The sequence below is a fragment of the Gambusia affinis genome, linkage group LG23 (assembly GCF_019740435.1).
Source record: "Gambusia affinis linkage group LG23, SWU_Gaff_1.0, whole genome shotgun sequence".
Taxonomy (NCBI): Eukaryota; Metazoa; Chordata; class Actinopteri; order Cyprinodontiformes; family Poeciliidae; genus Gambusia; species Gambusia affinis.
The window spans coordinates 14,033,757-14,050,408 of record NC_057890.1 but is presented as its reverse complement, the minus strand read 5'-3'; the positions used below and the strand labels follow the sequence as shown (position 1 = coordinate 14,050,408).

The 16,652-nt window shown below is 37.9% G+C and overlaps 2 protein-coding genes across 3 annotated transcripts in view; both read left to right on the top strand.

Moving 5' to 3' along the window:
• creb3l2 (cAMP responsive element binding protein 3-like 2) overlaps positions 1-12,071 on the top strand; it is a 28,323-nt gene extending 16,252 nt beyond the window's left edge. Inside the window, exons 2-12 of the mRNA XM_044107801.1 lie at positions 3,600-3,843; positions 4,973-5,175; positions 5,252-5,330; positions 6,152-6,354; positions 7,392-7,538; positions 7,684-7,742; positions 8,019-8,087; positions 9,312-9,411; positions 9,546-9,669; positions 10,550-10,778; positions 10,875-12,071. Coding sequence (XP_043963736.1) covers positions 3,600-3,843; positions 4,973-5,175; positions 5,252-5,330; positions 6,152-6,354; positions 7,392-7,538; positions 7,684-7,742; positions 8,019-8,087; positions 9,312-9,411; positions 9,546-9,669; positions 10,550-10,778; positions 10,875-10,944 — 1,527 coding nt within the window. The 3' untranslated portion in view covers positions 10,945-12,071. The remainder of the gene's footprint in view (positions 1-3,599; positions 3,844-4,972; positions 5,176-5,251; positions 5,331-6,151; positions 6,355-7,391; positions 7,539-7,683; positions 7,743-8,018; positions 8,088-9,311; positions 9,412-9,545; positions 9,670-10,549; positions 10,779-10,874) is intronic.
• Positions 12,072-12,739: 668 nt separating this feature from the next.
• Positions 12,740-16,652, top strand: part of dgki (diacylglycerol kinase, iota) — a 79,711-nt gene continuing 75,798 nt past the window's right edge. Inside the window, exon 1 of one of the 2 annotated variants that reach the window (XM_044107795.1) lies at positions 12,740-12,832. In XM_044107795.1, coding sequence (XP_043963730.1) covers positions 12,793-12,832 — 40 coding nt within the window. In that variant the 5' untranslated portion in view covers positions 12,740-12,792. The remainder of the gene's footprint in view (positions 12,833-16,652) is intronic. The other variant, XM_044107796.1, reaches the window with a different exon arrangement.

Sequence of the window (16,652 nt, the reverse complement as noted above, 5' to 3'; positions counted from 1 at the left end):
AAATTACTTAAAATTTTGCAAAAACTGACAGATTTCTATAAAACTTGAAGCATTATTGGTAATGTTGGAGATTGTGATGAGTTAATCATGCGCAAAATGCAAAAAATAGTAGAGACCAGATTGTAGTGCCTAATGTAGAAACCTACCAAGTTTATATAAAAGTGAACACTGCTGGGGTTTCCAATGCTTTTTAGGTAGTTATTGACCAAAATAAAACAGAGTCCAGTAAAATGGGGTTGAATCCATTAATCCATAAACCCATAATTCCAGGTGGGTAAATTGTCTTTTTAATCTCAGTTGTAAAAATCTGCAGACGAAATGTAAGAAAACTTTGACTCTGTCACTCTATTCCTTATTTTGAACTAAAATATCCTCATAGTTTGATGGATTTATACATAAATGATGTATTCTGCTTTTTTGCTTCTACATCAGGATAAAGTTTGGACTTTCTGTGCTCGTCTGACCTACTTTGAAGTTTCCATTTGCCTCAACTTTGGTTTGATTAACATCTGGCATATTAAAAGTTCTGCTAAGCTTCTGAGATTTTGCATCAGACTGAGCCTCAGTTAATCTGTCTGCATTTCCTCCATCTACAGCCTTCAATTAAAAGATTACAATCTCATCTTTCAGCGATGTCCTGTACCCGTTATTTTCTGTGTTACCAGAGAATTTTATTCAGGAAAAAAAAATCAGAATAGCCTCTTTGTTATCGGTTCTGACTGTTGCTCCATCTCCAGTTAAACCTCCAAGTTGCTCTAGTTGGGCTTCAGCCTCCCTGGTTCTGTTTCCCAGCTGGAGGGTTTTGAGTTACAGCCGGCCCCTTAAACAACGCCTCCCTCATAAGGGCTCTGGGGACAAAGGGGGTTCTGTTGGGCGTGTGATGAGCTACACCCAGTCGGCGACCGGTTCTCCGTCGCTCTCGACCGCAACCGCGAGCTGAAATGACAGGGAGCTCATGGAGCCGCAGTGTGGGAGTTTGGTGTGGTTCTGTTTCTGTGCATTTGTACATTCAGTTCCTCCTTTCTGAATAAACTAACGGGTTCATCCATTCTGTGTTTTTAAGAAATTGGGTCTTTTGTCTTCAACTAAGCAGCAGTTTGGAGATACAAAGGGAGTGAAATATCAAATTTGAACTAGGGCTGAAACGATTAATCACGATTAATCGTTTCAGAATTAATCGTCAACTAATTTATTAATCAATTATAGTTATTACCTGGAGTATATACACCAAAAAAATGTCATTTGCTGAACATACTAGGAGCAGTAATAAATCCAAAATTATACAAAAATATCTATACTTTTCACTTAAGATGAAAAAACTTCTTTGCTTGTAAATGTGTTCTACCCAGAAGTCCTCTAGTTGCATCGTTTTAGCTTCACCTGGTTCAAATTCAGAATAAAATCTAACATTAAACACCTTTTATTATCCAATTACTAAACAAAACAATAGTAAACAGGTCAATACATTGTATGGATGTTAAGTCAAGCAGAAATGTTTTTGTTGCTTTTGTAGATGTAGAAGTATTTCTAGCTACAAATTATCAGGTGTTTATAATAGGCAATAAAATGTTTTTCTGTTTTAGAAATATGGTTAAATAGAATGGGCCACTTTTAAAAAGGAAATTGATTAATAACAAGAATAATTGATTATTATAGTGATCATTAATCAACATAAACAACAAAGGGTGTCATTTTTTAGACATGTACTTTGACCTGAAGAGGCTAAAAGTGAAGCGTTTGCCGATAATAAAATAATAATGATGTCATAATTAAATGAAAAATACAAGCTCAAATTTGAGGTACGGAGGTGGCAGCATCATGTTATGTGTCTGGTTTGCTGTTTTATTTTCAATTACCCGTTATTTATTTATGTCAATCTGATTTGGTTTTTAAAGTCACTTGAAGGAATTGAAACCTCTTTACCAGATCAGAGTTTTAATTTCTCATTCTGTATAGTTTCAGTATCAACACCAAAAAGACGCTGCTTTTCTGGACTTGCTTTGCATTAATTTTCCATTTTGAGGACCTCAAGGTTTTAATCCAAGTCTGAATCTTTCATCTTGCCATTAGGCTCTGTTGAGGCCTCCATGCTTGTTGGACTAGAGATGAAGCTGAACGTTGCAGACCACTGGAGTTGGAGAACCCTAAACATTGTGACTTTTAGATGTTTGTACCTAACTGGCTGATTGATTTATTCCACATACTCTATATTGTTGAATCATATCATTGGATATATTGGACACAAGCTCTTCTTCATCCTGGGCATCAGAAAATGGCCGACTGGGTGGAGAGAAGTGTAAATATTTGCCTTCTTCCTCCTTGAAGAGATTCACGGTGTGCTGTCGGTGTTTAAACACATCGAAACCTGGAGACGGGACTTGTAGGGAGCAAAAAGAGCAGAGGAGGAAGGGTCATTTGTTTGTGTGGGACACAGAGAAATGCTGGACGTCCCGTGTTGGTGAGTCTGTAATTGAAGCCACATGCTGGACATTGGCCTGTCCACTTTGGATCTTGCCTTAGCTGGAGTTTTGCCTGATTGCACTCAAACGTTTGAATTTAGATACCTGACTTTCTCCATGCCTTGACAAGATGCGGTGATATAATTTTAACTAGTTTATGACTCCATAGACTTTGTCCAAGCAGGCGGCTGCCGTCAGATTGCTTTTCTGCTCACAAAGAAGGTCAACTATAAATGATTAAATAACCAGTTTCCAGGAAAACAGAGAAAACTAGGAAACTTCACACATCCATTTTTACTTTGTTCCTTCATTTTAAGATCTTGATACTCCATCCATCAGTTTGTCCTTTCATTAGTTCATTTATCGATTTGTCCAGCAACCTATATATCGTCCTTTCATCCATCTTGCTATGGATCCATTCATTGGTTTTTCCGTCCGTCTGTCCGTCCATCCAAACTTCTTTATCATTGCTTTAAATCTCTCCATAAATAGGAGATTCCTGGAACTTTGACTGAGGTGAAAAAAGAAAATGGAGTTACTGTGTTATACTTCAAAGCACTAAGTGAACTCAAAAATGTTGTGTTGAATTAAAAGGATTTGGTTTTGGACAGTAATACCAGGAGTAGTTTGCATTTTAGCTTGTTTCAGCACAAACTTTTCTGTGACTCCAGCTTCTTAAAACTGAAAATTACCTTTTGTTTTTTAATATCTTGACATAAGAAAATATAATTGAAATATTTTGACTCCTAGGTTCATTGGAACATGAACTTGGAGACCTTTCTGCTGTCTGTAGATATAGATCAGTGTGTTATCAGCGTAGTGTCTCCGTGTCTCTGCTGGTCTTGACATCCTGAACAGGATCAGGATCTTCCCCTTGTAGGGAGGTGAAGGAATGTGGCGATGGGGGAAGGAGGCTTTGTCTGGTAAAGTATCACCACACTGAGACACAAACAGAAATGCTGATTAGAGGAGGTGGATAAGTATCCGACTGGCGGCGCTGGGGTTCCCTGAGGGGGCTGAAGGTGCCAATAGAGACGATAATATCCTGTAATCACAGAGGTGCTGTCAGAGATTTCTAATGCTGTGGTTTTTGTGTAATTATCAGTCTGTTACCTCCCACCTTCTTTCTCTTTTCTGCAGCACTTCTGTGAGCTCCTGGACGACCTCTCCCCGGATGCTTTGCTGGGCCAGCTGCTCAGCGACCCCTTCCTGTCTGGGGACAAAGGCGGCGTGGAGTCCATGGAGGGAGAGGACGGCGGCGATCTGTCCCCGTCGTCTCCTCTGCCGCCGCACATCACCGCCGAGCACAGCTACTCGCTGTGTGGAGACAGCCGGCCTCAGTCGCCGCTGTCGCACCTCACCGGAGAGCACGGCAGCGAAGCAGGTGGGAGACGATTAATCGAATTAATTGCGATTAATCGATTAGTGAAATAATTGTCAACTAATTTAGTAAATTATTAATCGTTAACTGGAGTACACAGACTCAAAAAAGGTAATTTGTTAAAATAAAACAGAGTCAGATAGCGATTAACCCAAAACTGTAAATTTAAGATGGTAAACCTTGTTTCTGTTAACGACTTCTACCCAGAACTCCTCAAGTGGAAAATTTACAAAGGCTCTTATTAAGCAGATTTTCCAGTCTAGTAATTAATCCAAAAACTAATCCACATATTAGTAGACAGTGTTTATTTTGTTTTAGATGCATCCTTTGCCACAAATGATCAAGCATTTATTAAAGGAATCCTATGCCACTAACATTTTTATTTCCTTATCTGCAAAAGCAAATCAATTATGTACTTATTTGTATCTTTTAAAGAACTTCTAATTTTGCATAAAGATTAGAAGTATTGTCCTGAATCTGCATAATGGGCCAATTATTACTATTTTAGTAATAATGAATTACTAAAATAGTAATCATCCACTTTAGAGATATCCTGAGATCTTCTTAATTCGATATTATAAATTCATATTTTAATACATTTCTAATATTGTGTAAAAAAGGCTTAAGTAATTAAACAAAATATCAGAAGAATTTGTTCCCTGATTAATTGATTAATCATCAGAATAATTGCTAGTTGCAGCTCTATCCATCAGTTTAAGGATCATCCAGTTTTTAAGATCTACTGCATTTACAGCACTTCATGCAATATTAGAAATTAATCTTTTTAATGTATTTCTTATATTATGCGGAAAATATCTGAAGATTTTTTTTACCCAACTAAATGATCAATCGTCAAAAAAAAATTGTTGTAGCTCTATGCCAAGTTTAAGGATAATCCAACCTTCCACTTTCGACATCTAGTGAGTCTTGAGCACCTAATTCTTTTAGATATTTTAAAATTTATTTTATAACAATGGAAATTTTTACATTTACCAATATGACACAAGATAAACCACTTTCCACAATCTGGAAAACCGTTATACCCCATTTATGGTTGTTAATGCAAAGAAAAACTGGTTATTTTTGAATGAAATGTGAAGTAATTTCATATTGTGACGTTTTTCCAACACAGAGTCTGATGGAGACTCCCCTGAGTGGGCCATGGAGCAGGAAGAGGCCATTGAGGGCCTCCTTTGTGTGACTTCCTCTCTGCTCCCTACTCTTTCACTCTCTCTGGCCTCCAGTGAGGACCCTCGTGGACCTGAGGGCCCCGCTTTGGCCCCTGTGGCCCAGACAGCAGCCAGCAGCATCACCAACCAAGCCAAAGCAATCAAGGTAGGAAAAAACCCTCTTTAAAACTCTGAGTTTCAGTTTGTTCTGTTTGTGACACTGTCTGTCTTCTGTATTACAGATTAAAGAGGAGAAAATCATCCCTGAAATTAAGCTGGAGCCCCATGAAGTGGACCAGTTCCTCAATTTTTCACCCAAAGGTCAGAGTTAGGATTTTACTTGTGTGCTACAGCGACTACTGCTGGCAGGTTTTGAGCATTACAGTTCTTTAACATTTGAAACCAAGATGAAGGAAAAGTTTTCCTGAACAAACTTAAATCACATCTAGGGCTGCAACTAACAAAAATAATAGTTATATAATGTATCAGTAATCTACTGATTATTCTAACAATTAATTGATTAATCGGATAAAAAATCTGCAAATGTTTCATTTAAGCCTTCTTATGTAGTATTAGAAATACATTCAAGTTAACAAATAATTCAGTTCTTTTTATAAACATTTTACTGTCTAAAATGCAATAACAGTATTCCTTTTTTTTTACAGTTTACTCTAACTAAAGATGCATCTCCAGCTAAAAAATACTTTTAACATGAAGAGATAATCTGTTGATTTATTATTTTTTTAATTATTGATTGATAAGTAGATAGTAAAATGTGATCAATAGCATTTTTTACAGAATATAAACCAGGTGAACTAAAAAATATGTCACTTGAGTTGTTTGGCGTAAGACATATTTACAAAGTTTTTTTTTGTTGAGCTTAAATGCTAAATGTGCATATTTTTTGTACAGTTTTGGCAGTGAATTAGTTGTTCTTTCAGTAAATGAAAGGTTTGTTTTTTTAGTCTCTATATTCCAGGTAACGATTAATCAATTACTAAATTATTTCACGATTCTTTCAACAATCGATTAATCACGATTAATCCAAATGAAGGACTTCTGCATTGGGCTTAACATGTTGGCTTGTTTCTTTTACCCAAACAAATCTGTAATTTCTTTGTAATTTTGTTGGGTTTTTTTAGGCCTGGAGTCCCTGCAGATGCCTCCCACTCCTCCCAGTTCCCACGGCAGTGACTCTGAGGGCAGCCAGACCCCCGTCCACGCCCCTCCCAGTATGTCCTGCCCCACCTCTCCCAGCAGCCCACCTCCGTCTCAGGCCAGCGTCAAGGTGTCTCCGCGCGCCACGTCCTCCCTGTCCAACTCCCCGCTGCTCACCGCTCCTCATGTAAGGAACCAGTTTCTATTTTCTCACAACTTTTGCTCAATTTGTTATAAAAGTGACGGACACCACTCACACTTTATGATGTCAAAAGATAAAGATGTTCAGGTACAAGAGTCCAGTCTTTAATTTCTCTGCATTTATAATGTGGGAAAAATAATAATAGAAAATGAATGTTTTAGCAAAATGTTACAGGAACTAAAGAATATTTAAGGTTATTAAGCTGAACGTTGTCTCCTGAAATATTAAATTATGTTATAAGGACTCCCTGCTTCATTAATATAGATTTCTCTTCAAAATGGGAAATACAATACAATACTAATAAGTCATAAAATACCTGCAATAAACAACTTGTGGCCAGAACTTGCTCATATTTCCAATAATAGCAGTAATTCAAATGTTTTAAACATTTAGGACTGTGAAAATGTAATTTTTAGATGTTTATATTTTAGAGGATTTAGACTCAGAATTAAACTAATCAGTGTAAAAGTGACAAAGGGACAGGAAACTAAAAGTGCTTCATTTCCATTCTTATAAAGTCTGTATTTGGTGGATTCATGTTTAATTAAAAGAAATTCATTGGCTGTATTATCTCACTGTTATTGTTTTATTATTTTTTCCTTTTTTTAAGTTAATAAGAAATGTGAAACATGGAAGGCTGGGCAAAATAAGTTTATGCTTCTGCCTTCCTCCTTTTCAAGCAGATATCTAGATATATATCATGGTATTTGAGCTGTGAACGTGAATATTTTAAATAAAAATACTAAATTGCATGTCATGGCTTTTGTTGAGCACAGCGGAGGAGCTGGGGAGCTTGTTGCTCTTCCAAAATCCTTGAAAACATTGTCATATGTATGGCATCATGAACGTTTTGAAACATGAGGACATTTTAAATAAAACTCTGGTGAACTCTCCTGGATCCACAATATGATCATTTTAACAGAAATCTGCCTTACCGAACAGGAGGTGTTCTCGTAGTGGCAGAAGGGGTTGCACTCTAGAATAGATTAGCAGATATTTAGATTTTCCTTCTTGTCCTGCAGAAGTTACAGGGGTCTGGGCCGCTGATCCTGACGGAGGAGGAGCGTCGAACGCTGGTGGCCGAAGGTTATCCCGTTCCCACCAAACTGCCGCTCACCAAAGCAGAAGAGAAGGCACTAAAGAAGATCCGCCGCAAAATCAAGAACAAGGTAGGAGCTCAGGAATATGCAAACTATTGATTTTAGTTTTAAATTAGATGCTAGTCTTGCTCTGATTTCTGTAGAATGAGGAAACCCTTTTAAATAAACTCTTTACAGTCTTTTGATTATTTTATTCAACTGTTTTCTTTCACAGATTTCAGCTCAAGAAAGTCGCAGGAAGAAGAAAGAATACATGGATGCTCTGGAGAAAAAGTAAGTTCATCTTTGTCCTTTTTCTCCTTTTAGCTAACAGGAAAATAAATACCTGGAAAAGTCCAGATGATAAACTAAGAAATCTAGTATTGTTCCTGTTTTTTTGGTTTTTTATTGCTATTCTTAAAAAATATTAGCACATCATCTGCATAATGGTAGAGAATTCTTAAACAAACAGAGCTGGAAACGTAAAATCACTGCTTCAAATTTAAAATGTGTGTGTTGATGTTGCTAATTATGAGTCACTAACACTGCAGTACTGCTGTGTGACCACAGGGTGGAGACATGCTCCAATGAGAACAACGAGCTACGCAGGAAAGTGGAAACTCTCGAGTGCTCAAACAAGTAAGGACATACAGTTTCTTGGGATTTTTCAACTAAAACTCAAGAAGAAGAAACTATTATTTGGATCTCTGGCTTTCAAAAAACATACATTTCTGTTTTGTTTTACTAAAAGCTTCACAGTTGGATTGTCACTTTGATTCTTAACCAGAAAACATAGTCGAAAGGTTAATATTTGAGAGATTTTTTTTTAATCGAGGAAAAGACAAAAATAAGGATTCAAAACCTGAACTTTCAGAAACTGAAGTACTGCTAAAGTTAGACAGTTGTTTTTTGTTGAAGGCTTGATTACAGCCTGCAGGTTCACTTCTCCGGGGGTTGGAGGGTTTTAGCCCTGACCGCCTGGATCATGCTGAGCTGGAAAACAATGACTCAGTTCTGTGATTTGAAAATAAAGCTGAATCAGAGGCTCCCGTTTCTACATTCAGCTGCAGCTTTTTGCGTTCATGTATAATCATGAGTCCATTTTCACTGCGAAACGCAGTGAAAATTCTGCACGGATGAACGGCGTGTGCTGCACAAAGCGGGTGCATCGGGTTAAGTGCGTCCCTCACAGCTGCTTCAGGTCGGGGTTTTTCACTCAGCTGTTAAAGTGTGTTTCGCTGTCACTCCTGAAAAGATAAATGGGGCGGTGGAGCCTGTTTTTGTGCCGCTGCACCTGGATGGCACAACGGTTGTGCTGCGTTTTAGCGATCGAGAGAGAAAATCTCTGCGACATGTGAAGCTGTCTGGAAAGTGGCAGCAGATAAAACAAACATGTTCCATGAGATCAGGGTGAATTAGCCGGACGGCTAGTTTCCATCAGCTAATATTAAACCAACCAGAAAGTTGTTAGGTTAATTAGCAGGTCTAGGAGCTCAGTGGCGCTCTCCAGTGGTCAGAGGGTTTAAATTGTTTCATCAGGAGGAATCCTGTCAGACATCAGGATGGATACAGAGACATTCATCCATGATTTTATCCATCCATCCATCCATGAATGATTTTATCCATCCATTCGTCCATCCATTCATGTGTTTCTCATCTATCCATGTTTAAAGTATTAAAATTGCTGAATGGAGTGATAGATAAATTGGTAGATGGATAGATGCAGTGCTCTGTTTTTTAAAATTTCTTTCAATTTATCCATGTCTACTATTTTGACTATAAAACACAGCCTTACATACAGTCTGACCCATCGGTATATGTGTGTGTGTGTGTGTGCGTGTGTGTGTGTGTGTGCGTTTGCAGGTCTCTGCTGCAGCAGCTGCAGGCTCTGCAGGCGATGGTGGCAGGAAAAATCCAAAAGTCGTGCAGGATGGCGGGCACCCAGACATCCTCATGCTTAATGGTAACGCATATGTGACACTGAGCTGATGGAGCATCGATTATTAAACTGGAAACATCTGTTTCCATTGTAATTCATAACTTATTCATCCGTCTATCCACCCTTCTCTCTTCGCCTGCCTGTTTGTTGCTCTCCAGGTGGTCGTGTTGTGTTTCGCTCTGTTTCTGGGGAGTTTTTACCCGAGCAGCTTCACTCTGTCATCAAGCATCACTGAAACAGGTGTACCATCCAGACAGATGCCTGAATCCTACACAGCTACAGGTAATCTTACTCCAGCAATACATTAAAGAAAACCAAGAAAGACAAAAGGACGAGTTCTCATGAGTCACCTCTTTCATAAAGGCTCTGATATGAAAAGTTTTTGATTTAGAAAAGTTAACTTTCAATAATGATCAGGCAAACTTGTTCATTTTTCTGAAGTTTTCAGCTTGCCTGACCTACCCCGCTGTTCCCATTGTCATGAATCATTAGTTCCCAGCTGTAAAACTCTGGTGGTCCATTATTCCATCACCACTAATCAGATTCCACCTACAGCTCAGCAGCAACAGCCACAGAAACTGATTTGACCTTTCACTACATCCTTATTACCTACCCCGCACACACAGACACACTCACTGTTGTAATTGAGATCAGATATAATTTTCTTAACAATCAAATTCAGTTTCTTCTCACATTCTGCTCACACACAAACCGATGCTTTCTTGTGTTAGGCTGCGGAAAATTTTAAGCAACTTCATTTTTGTGGTTATAAGTAAAGAAAATGACCTGAAAATATCTTTGAGATTGCAGGAAACTTTTTTCTACTGAAAAACCAAAAGATTTGTCGTTCTTTCTACCATTCTCCATTGCTAAGAGAAAAATGCCGAATAAAATGGCTGCTAATGCTAATTCATTATTTAGAAACGCGGGCAACACGGACTTCGTTTATTTTCCACTGCCGCCATTGCTAAAACTAAAGGCAGACTACAATTCTAAAACGGCGCAGCAAATCGACGTCATCGTTCACAAAATCTGATTCTGTTCGCTGATTGGCCCGTTAGAAATTATATGGGAGAGCTGTGAAGTGCTAGCCAGCTAGGCTAGATGTGAATGCTTTTGCTCGGCGTTTCCTTTTAATTTTTCGTTTCTTTTTCATTTTCAGTGAAAAGCAGGAATTTGCTGTCGACCTTCGAGGACGAGCAGCCGCACCTCCTGGGCCTCGGCGGCGAATACCCCGAACAGTGGGAGGACGCGCCGGCCGTCGTCATGGCAACGTGGCGCCGTTCTGAGCAGCAGAAACTCGGCTCCGAACCGAACCGAGCGGAGAGGCACCCGCCTTTCAGGAACAAAAGCAACGACACGCAGAAGAACCTGGTGCTAGACCTGCACAGGTGAACCCTGGCGCCTCGGTGGACTCAAATTAAAACTTTTCGGGTCTGTTTAACGTCGCGGTTCTGATTGGGTTTTGCTCGCTGCTTGGCCTCCAGGTCGCAGACGGCGAACAGGAGCAGCAGTAAGGTTGTAGAGCTGGATCGATCGGTCAACGAGACTTCCTGAGGTCTCACTTCGCCCCATCCTAAAAGATTTCTCTGGAGCTTTTTCATGTGTCCGGAAGCAGCAGCAGCGCCCCCTGGTGACTGATTGAGGTCCGACGCCATCTCTGCTCCATCAAATACACTGAAATTGTAATAACAAAGAGGCACTGGTTGCCTTGTATTTCTGAATTAAAAGTTGCACTGATGGTTTCCGACTTGAGATATATATATACAAAAATTCAGAGCAGTGTGGCGTTATTCCAGAGAAAATTATTTTAAAATTCAACATGTGAGGCTCTTACAGGACACTGATGATGAGTCGTGTATTTATAGAATTTTTTTTTTATTTCATAAATGCATTCATCCCATTTTGATACTAGCTTGTGTTCATACATTATTTTAATATTTTATTTGTATTCTTTTATATTATATAAGTATATATTTACATTTCTGAGGCATTTGTGTTTAGTCCCTTTGAGAAAAACAAAACCAAGATTAATATTAAGGATTTTATCTCATGTTCAGTTTTGGCTTGTTTGTGTCTTTTGACAATTTTTTCCTCAATAAATGCAAAGAAAAGTGGGGGAAACAGAATTTTAGCTTGTCTGTAGCTTTAGACTCTTTTTTTATTCAGTGTCCTCCTGAGGTATTTAGGTTTGTATTTGATTAAATTTGCATTTCTTAAAGTAAAAAGACATTTAATAATTGTAATTAAGCGTTGACCAAAAATACATCTTATAAACTTGGAAAAAAGTTTCTATTTTTGTAAATGTAGGTTGTTAATAAATGAGGAAAATTTAAATGTGTCGGGATGATCTATAATTCATCCCTGCTCTCTATTTTTGGCTCTGTTCTGTCGATAAATTATGAACGCTGGCTTTTTGAGCATTATAGCAACATTTTCTCCCTCTCAGATGTCCTGTTGAACCGGTTTAGATTAGCCAGTTCATCAATAAAGATATTGATGGGAAGCACTGATGATCAGTCTTTTACAGTACATTTCCTCACAGTCAATGCCTTTGGAAACAAACTGGTTCCACTTTGTATAAAGAACTTCTGTGTTTTTGTGGCTCCCATGTAAAGTCGATCTGAACTAGTCTCTGTCTTCTTGCTTTGGAAGTGAATAAAGTATTTTCCGTAGTAAAAGCATGTTGATTGTGGTTGAGTGTTTGTTTTTTTTTTAAAAGCTCCGACTGCTCTTTGAGGTTATTTTATTTAGTAAGAACCAAAACGTGGTGGTTTTGTGATGGTTTGCTGCTGCTTTGGTGCGTCAGGATCTGAACGACTTACTGTAATAAATTCTGCTGTACCAATAAGTTAAAGCTGCAAGTAGCTTTTATAAATTATGTTTTTTTTTTTTACATCTTTATTAAAATTATCATGTTGTGACAGATAATCTGTGAAAAAATAAAGTTTCCTGTAACTACAGAAATACACTAGAAACAACCAATCATAGCCAGGAGTATGGTCTTAGTGCTGTCAATAATCCTTACGTTGCTCTCTTCTAAGCTACAGCTTGTTCATCATAGCTAGCATGCCAGAAATGCTAAGGCTAGTTAGCATAGCCACCGATGATAGTGGATAATCGGTTTTCCTGAACAGTATATCATTTCTCCACCATTAGTGTGATGGATTGAAATGTGTTTATTTACATTAACTATAAGTTTGAGGTTAATTTACTTATTTTGGTCTTATCTACATATTGTATCCATTACAGACTTTAATGTTGTTATTTGCATTTGCAATGTTTGCCAGCAGTTTGGGCGAATTATTTTTGATTTGGTTGATGTAGTGGCAGGATGCAACCAGCAGGGGGAGTCTAGCGCTGGCGCCGGAACTTCCTCTTCAGATACACGCTGGAGAAGAAGGAATGTCTGTTATTCTTTTATTGAAATATTCCCTTTCTTCAGGTAAGAGATTTTATATAAACACACTTGTACGGTTGCTCATTAGTTTATTAACTGTAGGAAAGCTTGTGAGTATGTTTCGTTGTTTGCTACCATATTGTTGTTTCAAGTCTGGGATAGTTGTGTATGTGGGTAAGCTAACTGAGACAGAACAAGCTTCATCATAAGGAACGTGTCTGTGACTCTATTATTGAAATAGTCCCCTTATTCAGGGCTTTTCCATTGGCAAATTTAGCAGTGACTACACAAAATGATTGATAGCCAGAGCCATTTGTCCTTCTCTGATTGGTTGTTTTTGACCGGGAGCGGTTAATTTATTCAGACTGCAATAGTAGCTCAGGGAGGAATGAGAGAAGATGGATCTTTTCATTATCTGTCTAATATTAATCTGACATGACATAGTGACAGTTTTAACATCCGTCATTTGAAAACTGCACTTTGTAATTACTTAGCAAATGCGAAAATTGTTTCTGTAAAGATTAGTCGTCTACTTAATCTTGAGATTAAGATATCTACTGATTTGTGTATTGTTGCATAAAATGGCTTTAAGTTGTTGTTATGGGGAGAAAGTTCATTTATGTATTTGTTCATAATGCAAAATATGACTTGAAACGTTTCTCTACAATCAGCAGCTGTGGACGTTTTAAAGCAGCTCCCTCTGACTCAGACTCTGAAAATAACATTAAAATGGCTTCAAAAATAAAATTTTGATCAATTATTTTTAAGAAGCAAGTTAGAGTTTTTTCTGCATCCTTTTTCTTCAACTTTAAGGATATTTCAGCCTACAGCTGATGGATTGCAACACATTTTAACATTTATTTTTAGCCTATAAACTTTATATAATATACTATAATTCAGTTTACTTGCTGCCACCTCTAAGCATTTTCTCCCAGTGTTGAATTAAATTAAGCCCAAACTTTGTTAGATAGGCCTGAGCTTGTTAGTTTACAGGCTAGCAGATAGTGGAGCTTTTATTTTCCCAAAATAGGTCAACAGTTTCATAATGAGACGTGTGAATTGCTAAGACAGTCCCAGGATAATACGAAGTCCCAAAGCTTCACAAACAATTCCCTCACATAGTAACACAGCGAACAATGAGCTGCAGCAGCAGAGCTTTGTTTGAATGCAGCCTGCTGCCATGAGGCTGATAAAAATAACTGGGAGCAAAACATGCAATGAAACAGTTAAAGTTACAGTAAAGGCAAGTTGTTAATTATAGATCCCATCACCATCCAGTTGTGCCTGATCAAATCTGAAGAACAATAATCCATAAAAAACGATTCTTTCTTTTACTTTTGTTTAATGCAACAACAAACTCAAGGCAAAAATAATATAGGTGTAGAGCACAATATGTCAAATTGCATATTATGTTTCACTCAAAGTAAAAGGTACAGTTTGTAACTGTTGGACACGGCGGTGGCAGTGCCATGGTTTTTAATGCATTCTCATTTTGGAACAATTGAGAAAAATATACAGGTTATGTTGCTTTAGCAAAGGTTTTACAGCAAAATAAACAGAAATGTTGCAGAAAACAATGCAACAAGACTATCTACCAAGGCGAAGTTTAATCTAAACTAAATCCAGGATAAACATTGATTAATGAACTTTATGATATGAAACCTCCAGCTTTAATTGTATCCCAATATTCAAATATTTTGGTTAGATTTCCATAACTGGGTCTTGGCTTTAAGAAAAACTAATATTATCCTTTCGATACTGATAAAACAGAAGTTGAAAACAACAAAAAGATGTTTTCAAACTTAATAACACTGAGCTATCAAGTATGGTGGTGGCAGCATTATGCTGTTGATTGGTTTTTGTTGTTTTGTTAATGTGGTCCTGGTGGATTATTCAAAGTTCATGGCTTAATGATGGAAGAGGAAAGCCTCTAAATTGTTTAACTTTACCTCAGATGTGAAGTTTTTGAAACCTCAAACCTTCGTTCCAGTTATTGATTTAGACAGAAACCAAACCAGAAACTCTTTGCCAGTGCATGTTGTGCATGTAATGTCTTCGTCCACCATAATTTGATCTTCTATTAAATCTCCAGTCATTTCCTTACTTATTTCTCCACCCTTTAGCAGAGAATTCATACATTTCCGCTTCTACAAGTTAAATATTAGAAGATCTTCCATAAACACGGCATTATTGGTACATTTGGATCCTCAAAAATATTGTTATCTTCCCTCTTCCTGACAGTTATTATATAATTTCATTATTTTCAAGAGGAATGCAGCAGGTTTTGGATCCAAGCTCTGCAGTGTGGTCATCTGGGGAGTTCGCGCTGTGCAGGCTAAACACAGATTCAGCAGCTGACGGACAGACAAGTGTTTGGCCTGAATGTCAGGACTGAATTTAGCACAGACATGATGGCATCCTGACCAACAAACAAACCTCTCAAAACAGACGCTTCATACTTTGTTTAATCCTTCAGTCTGGCAGCAGAAGTGATGGATAACTTATGTACATCAGAGTTTATTTGATCCGAAAGTTCCCTGGAAATTCAATGCATTTCAGACGAGAAACACTTGGAAAATAAAACTCTTTGTTTGAAATAGAGCCATGTCTAATAGTTGTAAAATGTTGTAAAATTAAACAGTGTTTTTTTTACTGGTAACATTTAAAAACATTGTAAAATCGCACATGAAACTCTGTACATAACTAAATTTATCTAAAAAAAACACAGTTAAAGACGGCAACAGGAAAAAGGGGGAGGAGCTGTCGGTTACCGGTTGCTATGGGAACCATCGAGCGGAGCGTAGCAGAATTTATAAAGCTGTAAATGTCAGGAGAAAATATCTTCTTGGCAAAAAAAAAATGAATTTGAAGAATAAATAAACCAAGTACAAGTAAGTAACCTCTGGTCTAATTCCTTTTCTGATTTGGGAAAATAGGAGTCTTAAAAAGTATTTGCTAAGGTAGTTTTTCTGGGTTCCAAGTTCTAATCCCTGTTCTGGGTTGCTAAATAAGTGTAAGTAAGTAAGTAAGTATCCTCTGGACTTCTGGGATGCTAGATAAGTATAAGTATTCTCTGGACTTCCTAAGTATGCTCTAAATTTGTAAAAGTAATGAGTACTCCACAGTTTCTAAGTAATAATAGAAACTAAAGCTGACCTGATTGATTAATTGATTGAAAGAAAGCCTGAAAAGAAAAGAATCAACTGTGGTCCAGTGAAAATATGGATGTCAACCTGATTGAAATGTTGTTTTAGAGGAACAAAGTTATTAACATTTGAGGTTTTACAAGCATTCATTGAGTCTTGTTTTCCAACTATAAAATGTACAAAGATGCAAATGAAAAAAAAAAAAGTTCTGGTAGGGGTTACAGATCCATGTCAACAGGAATGACTGAGAGGAAAATCTCTTTAGGTCAGTGGTGATTTAGTGACCCTGATGCTTAAAAAAAAACCTCCACAGCCTGCCAGATGTGGCTGATGGCTGCAACATGTTGCGGGACTTGTATGATGGAGGACGAGAGATGTTAACATGATGGCAGAGATAATGACATGCAGACTCAACAGATTTCTCTCTGTGAGTCTTTTCAGAGGCAGATACTGACAGCAGGCATGTGGTGGTGGGAGTACTCTCACTCTCTGCCCTACTTTCTGACTGATGAAGCTGCACAAAACCAGGAGAGAGAATACTCCACACTGCTGGCTGGCTGGATGGATGGATGGATGGATGGATGGATGGATGGATGGATGGATGGATGCCAAAGATGCCTGTAAAGCTGGGTGGATGTTGGATTTAGAAATATTAACTGAACACTCTTTTTGACGCGCTGCTCTCAGCTTGAAATACTTGTCAAGCCACAAGGAATAAA